The 24,131-nt window shown below is 42.4% G+C and overlaps 1 protein-coding gene across 3 annotated transcripts; it reads left to right on the top strand.

Annotated features, from left to right (window-relative positions):
• The first annotated feature begins 8,267 nt into the window (after positions 1 to 8,267).
• On the top strand, positions 8,268 to 20,426 carry lhx9 (LIM homeobox 9). 3 transcript variants are annotated; one of them, XM_084443992.1, is made up of 6 exons: positions 8,268 to 8,327; positions 11,257 to 11,472; positions 12,620 to 12,822; positions 13,300 to 13,655; positions 16,145 to 16,347; positions 16,957 to 18,948. In XM_084443992.1, exons 2-6 carry the CDS (start codon positions 11,299 to 11,301, stop codon positions 17,209 to 17,211), a joined length of 1,191 nt encoding a protein of 396 aa, XP_084300118.1. In that variant the 5' UTR covers positions 8,268 to 8,327; positions 11,257 to 11,298; the 3' UTR covers positions 17,212 to 18,948. The 3 variants fall into 3 exon arrangements, with proteins under 3 accessions (XP_084300118.1, XP_084300120.1, XP_084300119.1); XM_084443994.1 differs by lacking the exons at positions 8,268 to 8,327; positions 16,957 to 18,948 and adding an exon at positions 19,429 to 20,426 and having other exon boundaries at positions 11,083 to 11,472; XM_084443993.1 differs by lacking the exon at positions 8,268 to 8,327 and having other exon boundaries at positions 11,083 to 11,472; positions 13,303 to 13,655.
• Positions 20,427 to 24,131: the final 3,705 nt, after the last annotated feature.

Genomic DNA, 24,131 nt, shown 5'->3' with positions numbered 1-24,131 from the left:
ACTGAGAGATGACATTTTCGAAGTTCAGAATGGCTGGCTTTACAGATAGTTTGTTTTTCACAAACAGTAAGGAGATTGTGTGTGTAAATGTAGTGGGCAATGACACCACAACCAAACCTGAGGCTGAAATGGAAGCTAATGTGAGGTCTCTCGTAGGAAAAGAGCTTAATCTGTATGAGAATAGCCTGAATAAATTAAGGTGAAATGAAAGAAAATGTAATGATTGCTCCTGGCACAATACACTATGTGCACAGATTTGGCAACATCACAAGATCCAGACCGCTTTTTACATCTGTTTCCATGCATAGAGCCGTGTGTTCTCTCCACTCTGACCTAACGCAATCTGTTGCTCTGTGTTGGTCTGTGTGCGTGTGCGTATGTGTGTGTATGTACATGTGTGTTTCCAGGCTAAGAGCCGGACATACGTGGACCCGTCCAGTGGGTACAAGGTGTTCACAGAGTTTGCCCACCTTCAAAGGGGGCAGTGCTGTGGCAGTGCATGCAGACACGTGAGTTCTGGGTTCCCATTCTGCTCTTGTGTACAAACAGAACCAGACATAAACTCTCTGACACTGTCCTGCTTAATGCTGTCCTGCATCCAGCCTCCTTAACTGATTTCATCATCTCATTTTCTCCAGTGTCCATACGGCCAAGTCAATGTAAAAGACCCAGCAATGAAGAAACAGTTCAATTCGCTATTTTATGTCTAGAGATGCTTGAGATGAAATATGCCTGTTTAGACTGAAATGCACCACAGTCTGTGTAGTCTGTGTACTGTCGTTATTTTGGATTTTTTTTTTTTTTGAAGCAGCATATGATGAAATTTGTAGTGCTATGTGTGCAATGCCCACATCCTCTGAATCATAGCTATTCTCAGGGTGATTTTAGTCTCAAAACGCGTTTTGGGAGCAGGGTTATCTCGCTGGATCCTCATGTAAAGCTGTGCCATATGTAGCTATTTGTGTGTTTCTCTGTGAATGGAAACTACTGTATATCACATTGATGATTCAAATTACAATATTTTACCTACATTTCTGGGATGAAAAGTACTGTTCTTTCTTTCACTGTATATTCTTGCTTTGGTTGTGGGAGTTATTGTGGATAAAGTGCATTTTGGATCTCTGCCATCAAGAACCTGTCCTCTCTGCCCGCAAACCTTATAGGCAGATATGTCAGCTTTACAGTAGGCAGTGAATATGATCTTTGCTTTATTTTTCCCAAATGTACATATAGGTCCACACGAATATTAGACCCCTTTTCACTAGAAAGGCTCAACTAAACTGTCTAACTCTGACAGAAAGATGTACAGTTAAAAATAGTAAGAGGGCAAAGGTCACCGCTCACACTTGGCTGGGTGGGTTTTACACCACTTGATGGAATCTGCCTGTTAACATGCCATGGACATCAACAGCTAGCCTCCATCCCCACTGGACTAGCAGCTCAGCCTCCTGGCAACCATAGGCTTCTCCATCTCTCCCTCCGGCTGCTCTCCTGAGCCTCAGCCTAATGAACTCAGGGTTTCTCATGACAACACTGTTCAGTAGAAGACCACCGCACACATGCACACACACACACACACACACACACACACACACACCATACCACCGTTATTAAAACACTTTGTGTTTGCCCAGAGAGTAGCTGTAAGTCGACCCTAAATCTGACTAGCTCTGCCTGTGCGTGCATAAGCGATATTTTAAACTGCAGTTATAGCTCTGTGGGCAGGGGGCAGCGCAATGCCCCTGGGCAGTGGCTGCGAACCTGCCACACACACTCGCCTGTCTCCGCTTGATCGGGCAAACCGCGTCGGTCTGAGTGAATGTGTCTGCCGAAGAATTCTGTCGCAGACCCCTACCGCAATTTTCCTCGGCAGGTGAGTCCCAAAGGCAAGTGCCTAGTGATCAGGAGCAAAGCCCTGTGAGCGGCTACAAGGAGATTCATGATCCCAACAGTGCTGGAGAGGACAGGTTCGCAGGGATGCGTGAAGTCAGGCCCGATGAGATGCGAATTTATTTGGGCAAATTCTGAACTGAGGCAGCGGAGCGTGCTGAGAAAACATCTCTACCCGGAATGGCGAAGGTGTCACACTCATCAACTACCTGGGCCCGCCTGCCTGCCACGGGTCTGCGAGTTCTGCCTAGGGACTTGTCTGTCACATTAAAGTACATGCATTGCCATTCAGGGCCTTCGCCGTCCCGCAGCCTGACCATGAAATAGGCCAACTTTCATGTCTGCCTCACCCCTCTGTCTTCCCACCCCAGTGATGGCACGCCTCACCCCCTCTACGTCTTCCCACCCCAGTGATGGCACGCCTCACCCCTCTGTCTTCCCACCCCAGTGATGGCACGCCTCACCCCTCTGTCTTCCCACCCCAGTGATGGCACGCCTCACCCCTCTGTCTTCCCACCCCAGAGATGAGGGGCTCACCCCCTCTACGTCTTCCCACCCCAGTGATGGCACGCCTCACCCCTCTGTCTTCCCACCCCAGAGATGAGGGGCTCACAGTGTGAGCAGTTTTTTTTTTCTCCAGCAGTTGCTGACTGAGACACAAACGTAACAGCACAGCAGTCCTATAGGGCTTGGGAAAATGTAGTCCCAGGCACGACCATCTTGTTTCTACACAGGTGTATCTATTTGTCTGATTGTCTCTACTGCATAGAATCCTATGCAATCAGACGAATAGATACACCTGTGTAGAAACAAGATGGTTGTGTCTGGGACTACATTTTCCCAAGCCCTATACCAGGTTTCTGATGAAGGAGCAGAACATGGCACCAGACTTGTCATGTGTTAGGGTCCTGTTGAATTTGCTGACAAGTAAATATTTTGAGGCTGAAGATTAATTTGTTGTATGTGTTATGCTGTGTTCAAACCGGGCGCAAATTTTTCCGGCCGCGCGGCGAGTTTACATAGAAAGTCAATACCTACAACCAGGGCGGCGCGATGGATGTGAGGAAGAGTGACAAAAACTACATAGATGGAAATATAAAGAAAACTAGAAATGGTGCTCAGAGAGCACAGACCATCGCCCCTGAATGCATTTCCTGAATTCAGTTTGTGGCTTTGTGCCAAAATTGAATGACTGAGTTTCATAAAAAGCCTGTCTGTGTTTGGGAGGGTTGTAGACCAGCCCTGTGATTCCTGTGTTTGGGAGGCTTGTAGACCAGCCCTGTGATTCCTGGGTTTGGGAGGCTTGTAGACCAGCCCTGTGATTCCTGGGTTTGGGAGGCTTGTAGACCAGCCCTGTGATTCCTGTGTTTGGGAGGCTTGTAGACCAGCCCTGTGATTCCTGGGTTTGGGAGGCTTGTAGACCAGCCCTGTGATTCGGATCGATTTCAGAATTTAATGAATTCTAACCCAGCAAGCACAGATGGACCCGGACCGAATGCGGACAAGCCTGATTGGGGCCAGCTCAAGTCATATCATAAGTCAGATCTGGCCCAGAATATCACCCTATTTCAACTAACATACTGTACTGTAAATACAAGCTTTAGGAGTATTGGGCTCTTTTGGCTGTTTTTGGGCTTCTTTTGATTTTGGTTTTATATATCACATTTAACACTGCAAATTTGGTATCATTTATTTCAGCGCAATCTCACATTTACTGTATGAGCTGATAGTTATTTTTCATATGTTTGGTAATGGCGGTTTGTTTACATTCTGCACCGTGTTGAATCAGTCACGTGATTTGATCATGCTGGCGTGATCGGCGTCTCCTAAGGGGTGACTGGGTATCACTACATTTATGAATTCACAATGCATTAAGGTTATTCATAATGACCCATAAATCATGAGCAGACCATTATCATATACCTTATACCAATCATTAGTAAATCATTTAAAACTGGCTATCATGTTTATAAATGCCGAACTACTTATTTATAAATAGCTTACTAATGTTTATAAATGTTGTAATAATGATTTGTAAATGTTGAACAGACTATAAACGGATGCTTTATAAATGGTTTATTAACAAGGGTTATTCTAAAGCGTACCAGAAAGGCTATGTTATAGATTGTGTGTAGGGCAACCATTTAGTTGCAAAAATAATTGCTTGGATGAAAGAACACACAACAACAACAATATCAACAACAACGACAAGTGTCTGCTGCTCTCTTGGTGTAGGCTAGTCATGTTCTCTTGGTGTGGGCTAGTCATGCTCTCTTGGTGTAGGCTAGTCATGCTCTCTTGGTGTGGGCTAGTCATGCTCTCTTGGTGTAGGCTAGTCATGCTCTCTTGGTGTGGGCTAGTCATGTTCTCTTGGTGTGGGCTAGTCATGCTCTCTTGGTGTGGGCTAGTCATGCTCTCTTGGTGTAGGCTAGTCATGCTCTCTTGGTGTAGGCTAGTCATGCCTCCAGGTTGCAGCAAACTGGATCCTAGGTGTATTTATTTCAGGCGCTTTGGACAGAGCTCCTCTAACCCTAACCCTAACCCTAACCCCAGACCTTCATCTGAAGCATATGCTGTTGCTGTGCTGGAACAGAGAGGGCTATATCACATGGCTGCTTCAGGATGGAACAGAGAGGGCTATATCACATGGCTGCTTCAGGATGGCACAGAGACTGAGCCATCCAGTTTTGAGCTCTGTCCAGACAGACTGCCATCCTCCTCACCAGTTGACACGCCAGGCAGTACCCTGCCTCCCTGCCTGCGGCCGAAGGCCAAACCACAGTCACTGCAGGCTCAATCACTGCTGGCCAGACAGAAACTGACATGGGGTTGGCGAGGAAAATGTGAGTGTCAGCCCAGTGGTGGCTGAAAGGAACATCAGTCTCAGCATCTGGCCCAGTGTGTGTGTCAGACTCAGTGTGTTAATCTGGCCCAGTGTGTGTGTCAGACTCAGTGTGTTTATCTGGCCCAGTGTGTGTTTCTGTCAGTGTGTGTTAATGTAGTATGTATAGCCTACATTAATGTGTACGGTATGTTACAGGTAAAATAAATAGCAGGCGGAGTGATTTGTTGTGCGTGTTTGTTTGTGTGTGTGTGTGTACGTGACAGAGAAAGAGTGTGTGTGTGTGTGTGTGTGTGTGTGTGTGTGTGTGTGTGTGTGTGTGTGTGTGTGTGTGTGCGTGTGTGGATACAAGCAGCAGCTGAGCAGTGCCTACATCAACGTCTGGTCGTGCAACAGAGACAATGTCAGCTCGCCTCGGGGCAGAAGCTTCCAAAGTGGTCAGATGGGCAACCAGCTCCCTGTGGTAGAATTAAGTACAAAAAACACCCACAACAACAGAGTGACAGTCAGCACGCCAGATTCCTTTGGACAGGGCTGTGAATAGCACAGAGGACCAGTAGGTTTCTCCCCCAGTCTTTAACTGGTGGTCAACGCTGTTCCAGGCCACATCTTGGTTGCCAGATGAGCCAGTCACATAACTCATATAGTTCACTGACATAGTGTCGCATATGGGCGACTGTGGCTCAGGAGGTAGAGCGGGTTGTCCAATGATCGTAGGGTTGGCGGTTAGAATCCCAGCTCCTCCCGTCCACATGTCCAAATGTCCTTGGGCAAGACCCTGAACCCCGGATTGCTCCCAATGAGCAGGCTCGCACCTTGCATGGCAGCTGCCCATTAGTGTGTGACTAGGTGAACGAGAGGCAATTGTAAGGTGCTTCGGATGAAAGCGCTATATAAGTGCAGTCGTTTACCATTTTGGACTGTATTTGCTTCAGTGTCAAAACGGGAAACATTGTGAAATATATACAATGAACTGATTGCTCTCAAGTGATAACACGAGACCATCCATCTCTCATGCTTCTGTCCTGGCCAGTATGGCCAGATATGGCTTCCACTCTCCACCCCCCCCGGAGGACGGTATAGACTCCATCCCCAAAGGAGTCAGAGGAGAGGGGCCGGGGGGGCTGGTGGTGTGCTGGAGCTTTTCTGGAGGCAAACAGGCAGGCAGGCAGCAGTTGGTGTGCAGAGACTCAGGCTGGCTAGTTAAGAGCTCTCCTATCCTCCATCTGCCAGGGAACTGGGGGCTGTGATTTGAGCTCCAGCAGAGCAGAGCTGGGAGGAGAGTGAAGGGGTGTGTGGAGGGGGGGGGGGCAAGAGACATTTGGAGGAGAGGGAAATGGGGGGAAAGAGAGAGATTTAGTGAAGGGTTGAAAGATTGAAAGAGGAATGAGAAGGAGAGGGAGAGAGAGAACCCAGCAAATTATAATTTAGTCTTGAAGAAAAAATGATTTAAAATCACATCACTGCCTCTCATTTTCACATTTGCCTTTTTTGGTTTAATTGAATCCTCTGTGATTATAACAAGCTAACCATGTCCATTCTGAGTTTGTAGATATTTTCCAGGGTGCTTCATCAGCCACCCATGCTGGCTCATGTGACTAGGGGAATGCTATACTGTACAGTGAGTCTCCACTTCCCCAACACTCTCCACTCCTCCCTCCATCTCTCCTTCATTCCCCTCCTCCTCGCCAATGTTTACCCCATGTACGTCCCAGTGCTATGGTGGAGCCTGTGAGTGCCCCTCTTCTTCTCCACCTCCTCCTTGCTATGGGAGATTGAGTGTCACTTGAGGTGACCCAGAAGTGATTACTCCAGTCTGAACCCTGGATGTGTGGTATCATCCCAGCGTGTCCTCCAGCAGCATGCAGGCGTCCGGGCTCTGTGTGTGCATACAATGAAGCACGCGTCTGGGTATCATGCTCTGAAATGCATGCTCTGCTAAATGGATCCATGTTGTTGCATTATTGATGTGATACATTGTGATGCCAACCAAGCAGAAGGAATAAAGCAAAATGTCTGTTAGCAGCATAAAGCACCATCAAATATGCTCATTTATTAAATGTATGTATCAGTCTGTCTTTGCTTCTATTTCAGTAATGTCTCAGGCCTATCACAGCTCAACTAATTGTAATATGGATGAGGACACGACTGAGCTTGTGACCTACAGTATGGACCATCCTGGATAATAACCTATTCATAAACAGGGAAAAGTCACAATTAGTCATAATTAGAGCAAGAAGAACGGGAGTTATATTTTCTGCCTCTATGAAATGTTGATATTGATCGTATGCTCATAAGAATAGCATAGGCCATATACATTCAGTAGAATGGGTGACCTTTTCATTTTGCAAAAGTAATATGACAAAAAAAGCCTATAGGCTATGCAATTCTGTGATTTTCGAGCATCACGGTCAAGTTTTATCTTTAAGAAACTGTGAACACGGAAAACAACTCCTTTGTTCACATTCAATTAGTTGAGACAGGCTTGCATAATTGAATTGAATTTGTAAATACGTGGATAAGCTATAGGGTTTTTTGTAGAGGCCTGCCATTTTCTTTGACCAAATATTCGTTTCCTGCACAGCCTATGCCTGCAGTCACCATAGCATTCTAATAAAGTGGCCTTCGAGTCAAATTGCGACAGGCGTGGAGCAGTTTGCCTGAGGGCTGTGCGACACACATAATATGACATTTCATAATTGGGAATTCTCCAGGTGACACGCACCTCAGCGTTCAGTGACATCGAATGATACACCTAACAGTGTCACTGTTTCAATATCTGCACTTATCACCATTTCTAATATGGCATATTTCTTATAATGTCTAATTTAATACACGCGGTTCAAACTATTTCGATTGGTGGGGAAATCTAAGAATTGAATTGATGATTGTTGCAGAATGTAGATTTTCGCCAGATATTAGAAAACATCTCACATGTCATACGTGAGCCATAGCTCAGACAACTTACAGAATATATTTAATAAATAGTCTGTTTTTCGTTTCAATAACCTCTGTATATCATCCAAATTTAGAAATGACTAATAACTGGAAGAATATAGCATTTCTGCTCAGACGTTCTACGTCAATGTTTCATAATCGTCAAATAAAGTATTTGATTTATGTGCACTCAATGTTTTTAAGTGTGTTGGATCTATGGTTGTATAATATTATTTCCTTTTTCTTTTCTTTTTACAATAGTCATGGGCTATATTATTCAATGTATTAAGGTTAGGTTACAATAAGACATTTAATTTGAAAATTAAGCTACGTTTAATTTCTCCTTAATAACCTGCAAAATGCTGGACCAAATTATAATGATGCGTCTTTGCTGGGTAGCCTACTGATATGAGTATTGGCACATGAGTTCTCATTATCTGTGTATGTGAGGGTTGTCTGCATGGGAGCAGAATATTTATATTCTCGCCAAGCGGCGGGTTTGTTTTAATTGACACTCACTGGGACTACAAGAAACAAGGAACAGCCCCCATCTACCGGCAGAATCTCTGCTATTTTCTCTCCTCTCCACCCAGTCAACAGTTCAGCCGCCCTTCACAACAGACGGTTTACAACGCGAAGGACGGGATTTCAATTCAAGGTAAGCACAATTTTAGACATTTGCTTTATTTTTACAATGTCACCGTAATCTAATCGTAGGCTACCTTGTGAATTCAACGACCAAAGTTAAAATTACAAGGAATTAGAGATTAAACGAATAGAAAATCAATGCCTGCAGACTTCGCAGGATAAATGCTGCAGCCTAATCACAGACATGGGATAGAATGAATGAGAGACACAATAAAACATTTTAAAAAAAAATAATAATAAATAATAAAAAGTAGCCTAATAAAAGTCAGCTTTGAGACATCATGGTTACATCGGGTGTTGAATGCAAGATATTCATGGTCAACATTTTGTTTTGGAAAATATCAAGTTTGAAATTGGGAGGACACTGCATGGAACAGTGGACTGCAGAGTAATGGTGATATTCTGCAGAGTATTTGGCCTGACAGGATGGACGATGGCAACGGGCGTGATCTTTTTTTCTTCTAAAATTCATACATGTCCTTCCTCTGCAACCCCCCAAAAGCTAAAGGCTCAATAAAGAACGGCTTGAAATTAAAATGTACATTTATAAGGCTACTGTTCATATATCAAAACAGAAATAGACCATTGATAGAGATCAAGATTGTAGCCTATTCGTCCGACCGTCAATGGACAGACATAGGCATGTTTTTTTCAGACATAGCTAGTCTCCATTATGTATTAAATTAATTAATTTTCTATGTGAAGTTAATGAGAAACTGACACCACAACAGGGCGAATAGATTCACTTTTAAAATGAATTATAATTCAATATAATTGTTAGGTTTAAAACTCGCCTAAAATCCGTTTCTTTTCCAAAGCAAGGATGGATAGGCTACAGGCCCAGCGCGCACTCACTGACACGTTTTAATCCTCCTTCATTCAGATGAAATGTCACTGCTGGAGGCGACAGAGTAGACAAGCTTCCATGGGTTAGTGAACATTTTGAATTCTGAAGAGTCATGAGTTATAATCAGCTCACGTTGTAGGCCTAATTACACAGCCTGCATTTCATGAACCCAAACATGTAGCCTAGCGATCAGAGTGGTCTTTGCAAAGAGAGTGAAATAAATCGCAAATGTCACATGAAGTGAGGTGGCACCAGGTCCCTTTGCCGTTTTTGGTTTCTTTGTCCAAGTGAAATGAATCCTGTGCCTTGTTACCATTCAGTGGTTGGTGGTGCTAAGAATCTTACGGAGCACAAATGAACTCTGGAACTGACAGTGGATCCACCTTGACCATCGTTTAGCCATTTCCATGGGGCTTATCTAGAGGGCCCAATTAAACCCTTGTGATCTGGACAAATGGAAATGTAACACGTCTTAAAATGGCGAGAGCATCCACACCTGCAACAGAGTAACCTATCAAGCCATAACCGAACGAGTTATCGTTTGTCCATTGACACTGAAACTTTTATTTGCAATACGACCAGGTGAGAGCTGCAATTCACCGATTCATAGGCTACCGAAATATTACATTGAACTATTTGGGCTAAAGGGCAATTGCTTATTTGTAACTAACGATAAAGGGTAGGCTAATTGCTAAGACAGTCATTTTTTGTTTTGGGTTTGTTGTTTCCATAAAAAGAAACCGGTTACTGTACGTTGACATTTATTAAATGTTTGATAAAAGACAAGAGACGTGTTCATGTGTAGCCATCTTAGTCAGTCGCGGACAATTTGCCTAATTTCCATTAGAATAGGCCTACTTTAGCCTTTAACCTAACTGAGAGCGTATCTTGTTTTAAAAAGATTAGGCCTAAGTACATAACGGTGTGTGGAAGCCGGATACATTGATAAAATCACATTAGGAGTCTACATATTGGTCCCTCATATAAGGCCCTCATATTGTTCCTTATACAAAACTGGTTCATGCCGGGTAAATATGAAGGCAAATGCCAATTAACATCCATAGATCTAAATATTCTTTGTTTATTTGTTTTATCAATACTGGATATATACGCATAACTTAGCTTTCTGGTTATGCTGGGTTAATACAAACTGCCCCACCCAGCCTTTCCAAGCCACACACACACACACACACACACACACACACACACACACACACACACACACACACACACACGCACGTGCACGCGCCATTCTGAAAGTTGTGAGCTATCTACACGTTTGTATCAAAATCAATATGAAGTACTGTATTTAATTGTGCATGTCAATGTTTAATTCTAATGATGCTATGGGCTAACATGCATGTTAAAACAAATGCTGTGGCAATAATATCAAGCTAAGTATATTGAATCATTTGAAAAACATACAGCCCATTTACAGATAAAATTAGATATACTATACTACAACCAAACAAAAAATAGACGAATATTAAGGTTTTAATGGGTTAACACTAGGCTATTCATTAAGCCAAAATATATATTCAAAGCTGCCATAATCCGACTACTCCTACCAGACTGATTTGTCTGTTTTTTAACTAACCGAATGAAATGTAAAAATAATGAAAACGTCAATACCAAAAGTGCTTCTCCACGCCCGCGCAGCACCGGGGGTTTGAGGAAAGACTGACAGCTCTTTGTTGCTGAATAGAAATCAGCAGCAATAGAGGGAAGGAGAACTCCTCCTACCAAATTATCCAAACTGGGCTGGCTTTTGCTCTCTTCACAAATAGGACACGGCTCTCAAACTCAGGCAGTCCCAACCTGACCTTCAAGCACACGGAACCCTAACGAGAGATCGGGGGGACGGTCGAACCCTAACCCTGTCCAGAGAAAACAAAAACATAGCTTCTGCCATATATCGTTTATTATCAACGCTTTTATTGGCTGTCGTATCACTTGGACTATACCTTTTTGGCAAGACGAACGAGGGAAAACTGTTCATGTCACAGTGTCCCCGCGTATCCCATCTTTCCATCGAGTTGAACTCTTTTGGGGAGCTGAGTTTGGGTGTGTGTCTGTGCCTCTCTCGCCTCAGAGCCAGTCGGGTGCGCTGAGAGTCCGGGGCGCAGTGCTGTTTATGGAAGTTGTGGGCTGCAAGGCAGAAGCAAGCAGTTGCACATTGCGTCCAGGAGCCATGCTTTTCCACGGGATCTCCGGGGATCATATCCAAGGAATCATGGAGGAGATGGAGAGGAGGTCGAAAACGGACTCGCGCCTGGCTAAGGGCGTGCAGCTAAATGGAAGAGAATCGGTAAGAGTGAAACAAACTTTTTATTAAATATTTAACGCCTAGTCTACTCCAACATGTAGCCCAGTTGTTAAAGGGGCAGGTAGTTAGATCTAGCCTGGAATTACAGCCTAATCAAACATTTTCTCAGGTTGTCTATAGATAAAGTCACTGATAAATAGGCCTATTTTCAGAAATCAGATAACCTCACCTTTCACAGGTTATTGAGTGTTCAAACAACATCATCATACTACTTAGTCAAAGTAGGCTAATAACATACTATAGCCTAACACGTCTTAACATACCATACTTAACATACTTAACATAACATACTATAGCCTAACACGGAGGCCTAATTCGTCACAATTTTTCCAAGTACCACAAATTCTGAGGAAATAATAGGTAAAGTAGCTTGTTTTCAAGTTAGAAAGACATTTGTCTTTGCTGGGTTATCATAGAAATGCAGACCTGCTCAAATAGGCTATAGGACTACTAACACCACAGTATTATTATGATTATTATTAGTATCACATTAATTAGTATATTATTATTATTATTATTATTATTATTATGTAGCCCATTATTGTTATCATTATTATTACAATTGTTATTATTATTGTTGTATTAAGCTAGTATTATTATTGTTATTATTGTTATTATATTAGCATTAGTATTATTATTGTGGTAGTATTGTTATTAGTAGGCCTATTATTATTACCACCATTATTATGATTATTATCATTATTATTACTACTGCCGTCTATGTTTTGTTGTAGGATATTCAAATAGCCTATTATCATTATTATTGTCATGGTAATGTTAAACAGTAAACATAGGCTAACTAAAGCTACATGCTAAAGTTATATTTCTTGTGTGAAAATTGAGTTTATTTTGTAATTATTTGGCACTGTGCTACATTTTCATTTGAAATACCGAGTACCCTCACTGAGCTCTGCTGACACCTTACACTGTGCTTGAGATTTTATTGGAGAAAACTATTTTCTTTGCTAAAAGAACAAATGCTTCTTTGTCAGATGCGATAAACACTTATTGTTTCTACGACATAGTTATACCAGGCCTACATTTTACAATTTGGCTTTAGTAAATGAAAGCAAATCTATGAAACTGCGGTTCCATATTTAAATCCCTTTCTCTCCCATGCCCCTCTCAGACCATGCCTTCTATGAGCCCAGAGAAGCCCGCCTTGTGTGCCGGTTGCGGGGGGAAGATCTCGGACAGATACTATCTTCTCGCCGTGGACAAGCAGTGGCACCTACGGTGTCTCAAATGCTGTGAATGTAAACTGGCCTTGGAGTCGGAGCTAACGTGTTTCGCGAAGGATGGGAGCATCTATTGCAAAGAGGATTACTACAGGTAAGAAAAATAATGTTATACCGTAGTTGTTTCGAGGCACACACACACACACGCGCACACACACACACACACACACACACACACACACACACACACACACACACACACACACACACTCTCTCTCTCTCTCTCTCTCTCTCTCTCATACATACACACACACACACACACACACACACGCTGCAAAATGATCGAGTGTGTATTATTTTGGTCATGGTTAATCCACGAAATCTAGAACACGAGATAACGGACAAGACAAGCCCAGTATCCCCCTGAACAAAACAACATACATGTTTTAACATAGACAACTGACATAGCGTACAGTGTGTGCCGTAGGATTATTGCGGTTGATATCTGTGTGTAGATAAGGGGAACGTTGTGTATGCACTATTGTAAAGAGTAGTGTCCTTGTTTAAAGAGCTGTGTCCTTGTTCCAGAAGGTTCTCCTAACCCTAACCCTAACCCTAACCCTTGTTCCAGAAGGTTCTCCGTGCAGAGGTGCGCGCGGTGCCATCTCGGGATCTCCGCGTCGGAGATGGTGATGCGCGCGCGGGAGTCGGTGTACCATCTGAGCTGCTTCACGTGCACCACGTGCAACAAGACCCTGACCACGGGAGACCACTTCGGGATGAAGGACAGCCTGGTCTACTGCAGGGTCCACTTCCAAACCCTGGTCCAGGGAGACTACCATCCCCAGCTCAACTACGCCGAGCTGGCTGCCAAGGGCGGCGGCCTGGCCCTTCCTTACTTTAATGGCACCGGCACTGCCCAGAAGGGAAGGCCACGGAAGAGGAAGAGCCCTGCCATGGGGATAGATATAGCCAGCTATAACTCAGGTGAGGCCATTGATCGGGGACTGACACCTACACCCTACTGCTCTAAACAATGTAGACTATTAGACTACCCTAACCCTAACCCTACCTAACCCTAACCCTAACCCTACCTAACCCTAACCCTACCTAACCCTAACCCTACCTAACCCTACCTAACCCTAACCCTACCTAACCCTAACCCTAACCCTACCTAACCCTAACCCTACCTAACCCTAACCCTAACCCTACCTAACCCTAACCCTACCTAACCCTAACCCTACCTAGCCCTAACCCTACCTAACCCTACCTAACCCTAACCCTACCTAACCCTAACCCTACCGTCAAGGCAATAACTGACAACAGCTCAATACGCACGCGGTGAAGTGAATAGTATTTGGGACTCACATATTACATATGAAATAGGCCTTTTGTTTAGCCAAGGCTGCTAGACTCATGAATTAACTCATGTCTGCTTATAGGCTAGGTTATAGCCTAGCATGTTAAATACAACAAAGTTATAGAGACATTATAGCCTATAACCCAGCCTACCGAGCCTAACATGGCTTTGACTTTATTACAGACTACAATCTGTGAGCCGCAGAAAAACAAGCCTACTTTAATCCAGAACTATGCCCAGTAGCCTAATCGAAAACTGATCCATTGTCAATCAACAGATCGACGTTTATAATTAAGAGTCGTATTAGGTCATCGAACTCCTACACATACACGTGACCTGGTGACCCTCACACGTGCAGGGGGGGGGGTAGGCTACAGAAAGATCATTTGCGCCGCCGACAAACGTTAAAACGTTAATTTCCGCAGGTCTGTCTTTGGGAAATTGCCTCTTTAAAAGTGCTTGAGATACATTGAGCTACAGTTAATATCAAGTTGAAATCGGGTTTCCAAACGCGGCATGTTCGCCTATAGGTTATCCAGTCCCGCAGCGTCCCCTTTGTTGCTGCTTTTTAGAATTATTGTCCGGTTGAGAAAGTTTGTCATTGTGTGCCAAGTTTCTTGTGTTCTTCATGAATAGAGAGGAATAAGGGTAATCTGCGTGTTAATTGTTCTTCGTTAATTGAAGGTGACGTTGGAATCCCTGGCCTCCGCCCAGTCCTGAATCACACTCAGAAGGTCAGCATAGTTCTCACATCCAGGCAAAGAAGCGGAGGCTACTAATGAATACGCTCTCAAAAAACACAGAGATATTTGTGAAAACTCGCCACATTATTTAGGAGAATAAAATAGCCTATAATGAGAAAACGAGTCTCAATTCTGTATGAAAGATGTGCTTATATGCGAAAAAATTGAACATTTGAATTGTGCACCCTTTATGGATGACGCTGTAGGCTATTCTATTTTGTTCTTAACAACAGTAGCCAAGCCGTTAACATTTTTCACCCTGAGCCTGGTTGATTCTTTCACTCCCATTATACCTTATTGATGGGATTCATATTCCTTGCACTTCCATTTTATCCCTATGATTTTTTTTTGATTTTTTTTTTTGGTTAGGTTAAGTCTGTCAAAAGAAATATAGCCTAGCCTATTAGGCCATGCCCATACAGCCAATAGCCTACCATTAACGGATATCCATATTACCACACAATTAATAAACAATTGTGCGCATTTGTCTTTAGTGAGTGCCTATAGCCTATGCCAAAAAATCAGTTTCAACCATTACACATTAATGAGCCTCTCAAGTATTTGTGATTTTCTCACGACGCAACACATTTATATTTCAGCAAATATCTTTGTAAGATGGCTGTTATTATTGTAACAGGCACACTTCTAAGTTCCACCTCTGCTGGAGCTCAAACTCGATTCCAACCCATTTATCCCCAGTTCCTCTAATGTGCTTGTTTGCTTGTAGAGACCCCTGGTGGATACATTTCGAATGGAAGAAGGACAGTCAAATTAATAAAATGGAGATTAAGATTATGTTTATTTGGTTATGTGAGAACGCTCAGTACAGTACTGTGAATTGTAGTCCCAGACACACAGACTGAAGAAAATAAATATTTGATCCAAAGTATGTACATCAAATTGTACATAAACTAAATAGTTGCGATCGGAACCAAAATAATTATAGGTCTCATAATATTGTGTTGGATATGTTATTTCCTATCATAAATTCTAAATTCGAAGACAATGTAATTATAAAGGTCATCCATGTTTACATTTCACTATAATTTGATAGATGCATAAATATGTTTTGATTCTTGATTAGTGCGTGTGTTTAAATCCAGATATTTTCTCAGTAACACTAGTAGGCTGTTATTAGTAAGGTAAGCCTATGTAAATGTGAGGTGCACAGGTCAGATGATCATTTTCTCTGTATACAGACTTCATTCACATTCAAATTAATGGCTTTAAGAATAAAATCCTAATAGAAAATAATGAATGCACTCCCCCTTCACCTAGAATGCATAGACCCCAACCTGAACCATGGCCCTGACAAGCTGCTGGTTATTCTTTGGTCTGTTTTGATTGTGGACCTCCTGTGCCTTCTCTCCCAGGCTGTAACGAGAATGAGGCAGATCACCTGGACCGTGACCAGCAGGCCTACCCTCCCTCGCAGAAGACCAAGCGCATGCGCACCTCCTTCAAGCACCACCAGCTCCGCACCATGAAGTCTTACTTTGCCATCAACCACAACCCTGATGCCAAGGACCTGAAGCAGCTGGCCCAAAAGACTGGCCTCACCAAAAGAGTTCTGCAGGTAAGCAGCCATTATTGACTTGCTTCACCCTCAACCTGTCCACCCATTACATCAGACTCCTTATTTGCGCATCAGTGTCAAATCCATCGACATCATCTTTTCTGCTTTGTTTGGTCCTCCATTTTCATTGGTTTTCTATCCAAGGGTAATTTGATTTTTTGTGCAGTTATGAATGTGGTTGGAGGTCAGGACTGTAGGCTATATAGGGGAGATGATGGAGAATTCCTCCAATCTCTTGGGGGTGATTAGTGCAAAGGGTAGTTCATGTTAAATATACACAGAGAGTGCACAAAGAAAGAGAGTATGAAAAAGTAAAACTGTGGTGAAATATAAACAATTCACACAGGGCCAAATACCTGACTATTATGATTATTATTATTTGTTTACAAGTTTTACTTTTGAGACCAAAATGTTGGTGAGAAAACCCAGCATCCCACTTCCTTTTAACGTTTACTGTACTGTGGAGAGAGTGATCTAGACAAGCACATTGTGATATCAACTAAACACATGACCATTGTATTGTAGAGGCCAGAAAGAGAGGAATAATTTGATCATTCTTTTTGTAAGATTAAGACAAACAAAAGTAAAGCCATTGGGATTGGTTTGCAGGTTTGGTTCCAAAACGCAAGAGCCAAATTCAGAAGGAACGTTTTGCGACAGGAGAATGGGGGTGTTGATAAGGCTGACGGCTCCTCACTCCCTGCACCCTCGTCCGACAGTGGAGCTCTGACCCCCCCCTCCAGCGCGGCCACTCTAACAGACCTGACCAATCCCTCTATCACTGTCGTGACCTCCGTCACCTCTAGCTTGGACAGCCATGATTCGGGGAGCCCTTCACAAACTACCTTGACAAATCTTTTCTAACAAGCTATCTCTAGCAGAAACATTTTTGTTTTTCTTTTGTTCCCAATTTTATCTCTTTAAATGACACCTTTAAGATACCAGAGACAGCTCCATGGAATAGAGAGTACTGTACTGTACACAGAACAACAACAGCGACAACAACCACAACAACATTTAAACACAAGGAAATTATTTTGATGTGTAGCATTTGCAAACGCTTGGCAGCTGAGTCTGTAGTCAACTTACAGTAAGCTGTGATTGATTTGCGATGGGACATTTTGATGTGGACAGCATTGAAAAATTAAGGAAAGGGTTCAACAATCTTGGACAGAGCCCAAATGGAACTATTTCGTTGAAGAAATCGGATCATTTTACCTCATTTGATTTCATTCTTATGATTTGAAAAAGTTACAGTTGCCCTTCTCAAATACTTTTATGTATCATTTACTTATACGTTGATTTTAATTAATTTGAGCTTTTTGCCCCAATTAATCTATGTATGTGCAAATTTCAATCTTTCCTTTTATGGGAAAAATATTTGGAAACATTTTACAGAATGTGCTGAGAAATCAGACTTTTCTTCAGACTGTTTCAACCCTTTAGATCAGGATGTTATCGGCCATTGAATTATTACAAAGAGATACTATATGTTAAATGTTAAACTTATAAAAGAACCCAAACATTACAACTCATAGGTGGATGCTGCCACTTCAACATGCATTTTGTCTTGACGTACACCTCAACTGTGATAGAATATAAGAAAGGAGCAAATCCATAGATCTGTACAGTGGTAACTGTTCAACATGTAATGCAGTCACATTGATATTTGAAATAGCTGACAAGCGAAATTCTGATTGGGACACCGTTAACGGCACCGTTTAATTGATTGTTTCCATAATAGAGCACTTTTACAATCTGCTGGCCTCATTGCTTATCAATGCTCAAATCAGCGTGCCCATATAATTACTGTTAAATTCAATTGCACAGTGACAATATACTGCCCAGTGAAAAGTGCATTATTAGCATGTTGCTCAGGGTAACAATGTGATTTTAAAGGGAAGATAGGAGCAGAGAAGAGCCAGTGAAGAGTTGTGATGTGTCAGAGAGTAGATGCGTAGAGCTGACTTGAGCATTCAGATGACCTCAGATAGGTGGAGTTGTGGGAAGAAGGAGCCAGTGGGAAGAGAAATCATTCTCCACGTTTTCCCCTTTTGGGCCATATTTATGCTTTCTTTACGGACACTTGCCACTGAACAGACCAAAAACATGTTTCTTCTGGCTGAAAACTTGAGAGTAAAGGAGATAGAGAGCAAGTCTTTACCGGGGTGGGTAAAAAAAAACATTTCATTGTGTCACAATTTGTTCTATTGTAGAACAAAGCGGTACTCTAGATCTACTTGATGAAGTAGATGCCTAACTCAGTTCTACTATGTGCCTTATGCTATAACTTGGAAGAAAGTTTGTGAAATTCAGGATATATGTGCTGTTTGTTAACTGATTCACATCCTTTGGACGCCTCACTAGTTTTGTACTGTTTTGCATCTTATTTCTGCAGACCTTTTTATGGTGTATCCTGTTCATGGGGGCAGCGATGTCATAGAAAGCATTTGTGCACTCTTTCAGATATAGTTGGTTAATCCAAGAATCTTATATATTGATCTTCGTGTTAATAGTTGAGTACAGTAAGTGTTCTATCAAGATTGTCCATGTTTCCCTGTTTCTTGATAAAGATGGTGTATAGAAACTATTTCCCCTTAAATATTTATGGACCAAACGGTTGTTATATATCTTATTAAATTTGTGTGAATAAAAATACTTTGTTTTAACTGAGTTTTATTTTTCATTACACTTGCCATTTTTGTGTTTGTTTCTTAAATACTGTTTTTTTATTTATCACATCAACAAATGAAATAGCATTCAATTATTGATGACCAATTAAAAACGTTCCACATTGTTGCTTCCATTTTTAATTTCAATTTCTTATTTTATGATGTTTATAATTTAAATGTAATGCCCCATGGATTTGCATCTAAACCCTGTAGTCAAAAAATATGAAAATTGCTTTTTAATGCATGAGTATGGCTACCTTTTAAAATGAAATCAAAGGAATGCTGCTAAGCATACATTGATATATGCATAGTATATTAATACACCTAAAGTTCAGTAAGAGTCAATGCAGACCCCGTAAAGCCAGGTTGCTCTGTAGTTAATATATTCTTACTCTATGATTTCTTTCAGGGAGAACAAATCTTGGGGCATTACAGCCATACTTCCCGACGTTTGAAAATTCCCTAAAGTATTATCAGAAGGGGAAAACTTTGATCGGAATTCCTCATCATTGAAGACAAAGACAATATTAGGATAAGATGATAGATATTGAGAAAAAAATACAAAACAAAAACCTGTCCAAAATGTACAACATGACTTTAAAGGTTTGTCCTGATTGTTTGAATCCACCTATACAGATGAGAAAACACAACGTGTGATATTACAGATATCATTGTGAAAAAGTCTTGACATTGCTCTTTGTATTGGAATGATTTTTCCCACACAGTAAAAATAAAGTTGTATTGTAACATAGCTGTAAAAACCAGAGCAACCTGGCAACAGGGGCTAGGCTGTGATTAAAAGACAGCAGTAATTCAACCAGAAATCAGAGACACATACTGACACAGACACATCTCTCTCTCTCTCTCTTACACACACACACATACACACACAAGCAAAACACATACAGTACTGTACATTCCCCACATCCTCATCAGAGTATCAGCTTGCTATATGAAACATTTATTTTGTCCCAAGTGTCTTTTGGTAAACACACATGGCCTCCTTGAAACCCGGCAGCAGGATGATCATATGAGAGGTCATGAAGAGGACTGCAGAGTTGGAGCTCTGCCATCTGGCTGGTACCGAGACAAGGAAGTAAACAAACAAAAAAGAAATAGAGAGATAAAGAGGATTCTAGTTCTGCATGCACGTCCTCATCTTGTTAACATTTTCCTTGAGATGTATATAATTTTGTTTGATGCATTGTATCCCTCATTGTCAGCTGTATAATAAAGCAAATGAAAACTCTGTCCTTGACGCCCCTACAGCATACCGTACACCATGTACCTTGTGGAGGGAAATCTAATGTCAGAAGGACAGAAATATGTCAAGCTTGTTGCTTCATTCATACGCTCAGCGGATGGTACAAGGTGTTTACTATTTGCTGATTTCAATATTGTGGTTATTTTTGGAAGCAATGATTTATGCATGCGCCATGCAGAATAACAAGTACATGAAATTTCATTAGCAGTGCATGACATTACAAAGCATATAACCAGTAAGCATACGATTACTGGCCGTAGATAGATGTGAATACATCTGGCATTCCAGCAATTCACAATAGGTTTTCTTACATTTGATTTGAATTGGATAGGCTTCTTTCAGACCTCTTACAAATAAGGGCACGTTTAATTTATCCAGGAATAAAAAAACATAATAATTCTTGTCTCTGTGTGTCTTCTAATTTCACAAATCACAATGCATGTAGTAACTTGAGTAGCAACACGATTGGACTGCTGTAGTAATTCAGTGGCATGTGATTTCTTTGGAGTGATGAATGCTGCATATCCATGTCAGGAGGGGAACAGAGGGCCGGGCTGGAGAAAGCCGCGCCACATGGGGACCAGCAAACAGCTCACTGTTGAATTCCAACAATGTGGGAAACAGCAAACACTCCAGTCTAAGTGTAAACCTCACACACCGGGGTGCCACGCTTGTTTTTCCTGGACGGTGGGCGGTTTACCCTAGCGAGCAGCAGGACGCAGGATTGCAACAGAACACAAACAAACAGCATTCTCCATCTTGGATCTTCAGGACTCTGGACATCATCACACCCCGTGCTGACAAGTATGTGTGGAGGGTTTGTGGTCGATGACTGGAATGCATCTTATCATAAAATGTTTCCGTGTGTGTGTTTCTGTGTGTGTGTGTGTGTGTGTGTGTGTGTGTGTGCGTGTCTCCTCTCCAAGATGGCTTCGAAAGGGGCCACAAAACAACAACTTTCCCAACTACAGCATACAGTAAAGTATGCCACAGTCATGAGCCACAGTCATAGAGGTTTCACAATCTATTGGAAGAAAACTGATGGTGGGTTTTCGGCCCCTCAACTGATACTTAAGGCTGTACCTTGATAACAGCCTGGGACAGACTCAAATCAATGTGCCAGTTTTCAAGTACCTAAAGAGGTAAGAAGGGAGGACTCTGTCCACATTGTTTACCTGGGTCCTCTGTCTGTCCCTTGCCATGATGTCTGAAGGAGTAACATTTTACAGAGACTTTCAATTCCTTTCACACACAAGGCCATCGATAAGGAAAGGAGAGGCAACAAGGTCATGTATCACTCCCACCCATGCTCTCACCACTGCAGCCAAAGGCCTCAGGTGAACACAGCTCTCAGCTCTCTCTGTACTATGATACTCGTAGTACAAAGACACAGAAACACACAAACAACTACAGTATGAAGGCAACACATGCACACAGTGAAAGCATAATGTATACATTTTAAGAGTTTTTTGGTTGTTGTTGCTACCTCCGTCCAGAGCATAGAGTAATATTTTCGGTCACGTGGGTGATTATGCTTCTTTGTTTGGCTGTTTGTCAATAAGCAGGATTACACAAAAACGACTGGACCAATTTTCTTGAAACTCAGTGGAGGGTTGTAGCATGGGCCACGGAAGAACCCATTTTGGAGCAGATCCATGAATTAAAAAAAAACTTTGAACAGAGCCAGCTCCTAGTGTGGGGGGACTAAAGACATGGGGTCTGGACTGGGGTGTGCGGGGGGAATGTACCAGACCACCTCACGAAGGCTGTGACCCGCACGCACACACACAGACTTAGGCTCAGGAGCAAAAAAAATGGGGGGGATTGAAGCGGCCATATTTCAACGTGGAAAGGTGTTTGGGCGGTTTGGACTAGTCTCGCGATACCAGACTTTGAAGATCTCTGCCTCCGAAAGTCTGGAGACATCTCCTTCTCCATCAAACCATCCAGGGCCCCGTTTCCCAGAGCCATTGGTATACCTTGGCTAAGGAGGCTCTGGGAAACAACTCTTCCCAAGGTACATCGTAAACCGAGCTTACAATGTACCTTCTGAAGATGGTTCAAGTTCTCCCTTGAGCTGACGCGCTGTTTCCCAGAGCCTCCTTAGCCAACATATACCTTAACCAAGAGATACTTTCTTAAGGGCGGTCAGAACCCATCGTAAGCTGTCCCTTAGCGATGCGCTCCGTTCCTCCCGTTATAGTTTTAGCCCGATTAGAGCAAAATTATACTTTTAAAAAGTAGAGTAGCAATATAGTGCACATCTATCTACCCTACCTGCACAAATTACATCATTAGTGTACAATAAACGTTATGTCAATTAATGATGAAAGCAAGATTTTTGTAGCTTACATAACACATCATGAGAATGTTGTCTTTTGAAATTGAGACAAATAAAATATAGGGACTATCCATAATATAAATCCAACGTTTTCTTATGTAAAGGAGCATCATTTTCTTATGTAGGCTAAAGGAGCAATGGCATGGCTTTTCTGGCTGTCTGTAGGCTACCCCACCACTATATAGGATGCCGACAGATATTAGGCGAATTGATTAATCCAATGAGGCCTTCTAGACCCATAGTAGGGTAGACACAGGTAATTAATTAAAGGCCCTACGAGGAGTTTCAGGAAGCGGAAGTGTTTTCTGCCCAAAAAGACCACATTTCCCATGAGCCTCCCCGCGCACGTCGTAAACCTTAGCTACCTGAGCCGGGTGTTTTGAAGACGGAACGATGGCCACTGACGAGGTAATTACAGGTCTTACTAGTAACGTTACTTTTGACAAAATATAACAGTCATATTTAACTTGCGCTGTCTCTTGTCAGCGGCGTAGGCTTGCAGTAAATCGTTTCGTCATTCCAAGGAAGTTCTGAACGACCCGACCACGAAATAATAATCTAAAAATATATAGGAAAAACTGTCCCTTCGCCAAGGTATACTTTAAGCAGCATCGTAGATCACCAAGGTTCATCGTATTTGGGAAACGTGGCCCAGGTTTTTTTCAATCTCAGATTGTTAACACCCACATTTAGCAAATAAACCTGGATGAATGTCTTCAGTCTCTAGTTGAGCGCAGTGTTTAGAGACCAACTCGTAAGTCAGGGTTTGGACTGGCAGAAAGCGCTCCACCTAACAGGGTTTGGACTGGCAGAAAGCTCTCCACCTAACAGGGTTTGGACTGGCAGAAAGCTCTCCACCTAACAGGGTTTGGACTGGCATAAAGCTCTCCACCTAACAGGGTTTGGACTGGCAGAAAGCGCTCCACCTAACAGGGTTTGGACTGGCAGAAAGCTCTCCACCTAACAGGGTTTGGACTGGCAGAAAGCTCTCCACCTAACAGGGTTTGGACTGGCAGAAAGCTCTCCACCTAACAGGGTTTGGACTGGCAGAAAGCGCTCCACCTAACAGGGTTTGGACTGGCATAAAGCTCTCCACCTAACAAAAGCAGCAATACCAAACATGTCCTGCTCACTAACTTTGAGCGAATCGTTTCCCGAATGGCCATGTTGCCTGAATGGCCATGTTGCCTGAATGGGCATGTTGCCTGAATGGGCATGTTGCCTGAATGGCCATGTTGCCTGAATGGGCAGGGAGGCATTGACAACTGATAAAAATATTATTTTTTCCCCCAGAATGATTATTGTAACTTCATACTTTTCTATTTTTCATTGTGAGTACATAGGAGTTATAATACTTCCCTCCAATCACCACTGCTCACAAAAGTATGTAAAGTATGTTGTAAACATGTAAAGTATGTTGAAACAAATAATATGAATGCATCTACCTGTATCTACATGAGATGTATCAACTTAAACTATTGGACAAGAAGAGATCAGAGTTGAGAGC

Source organism: Borostomias antarcticus, assembly GCF_949987555.1.
Source record: "Borostomias antarcticus genome assembly, chromosome: 10".
Taxonomy (NCBI): domain Eukaryota; kingdom Metazoa; phylum Chordata; class Actinopteri; order Stomiiformes; family Stomiidae; genus Borostomias; species Borostomias antarcticus.
Note: the sequence above shows the minus strand (reverse complement) of the source record. Positions and strands in the feature narration are given on the sequence as shown.

Excerpts from the sequence above, each read along its gene's own strand:
- lhx9 (XM_084443992.1), top strand. The coding sequence starts at position 11,299 with ATGGAAGTTGTGGGCTGCAAGGCAGAAGCAAGCAGTTGCACATTGCGT. Across the intron at positions 11,473-12,619 it reads AGCTAAATGGAAGAGAATCG|ACCATGCCTTCTATGAGCCC; the intron begins GTAAGAGTGAAA and ends TGCCCCTCTCAG. Across the intron at positions 13,656-16,144 it reads TATAGCCAGCTATAACTCAG|GCTGTAACGAGAATGAGGCA; the intron begins GTGAGGCCATTG and ends CTTCTCTCCCAG.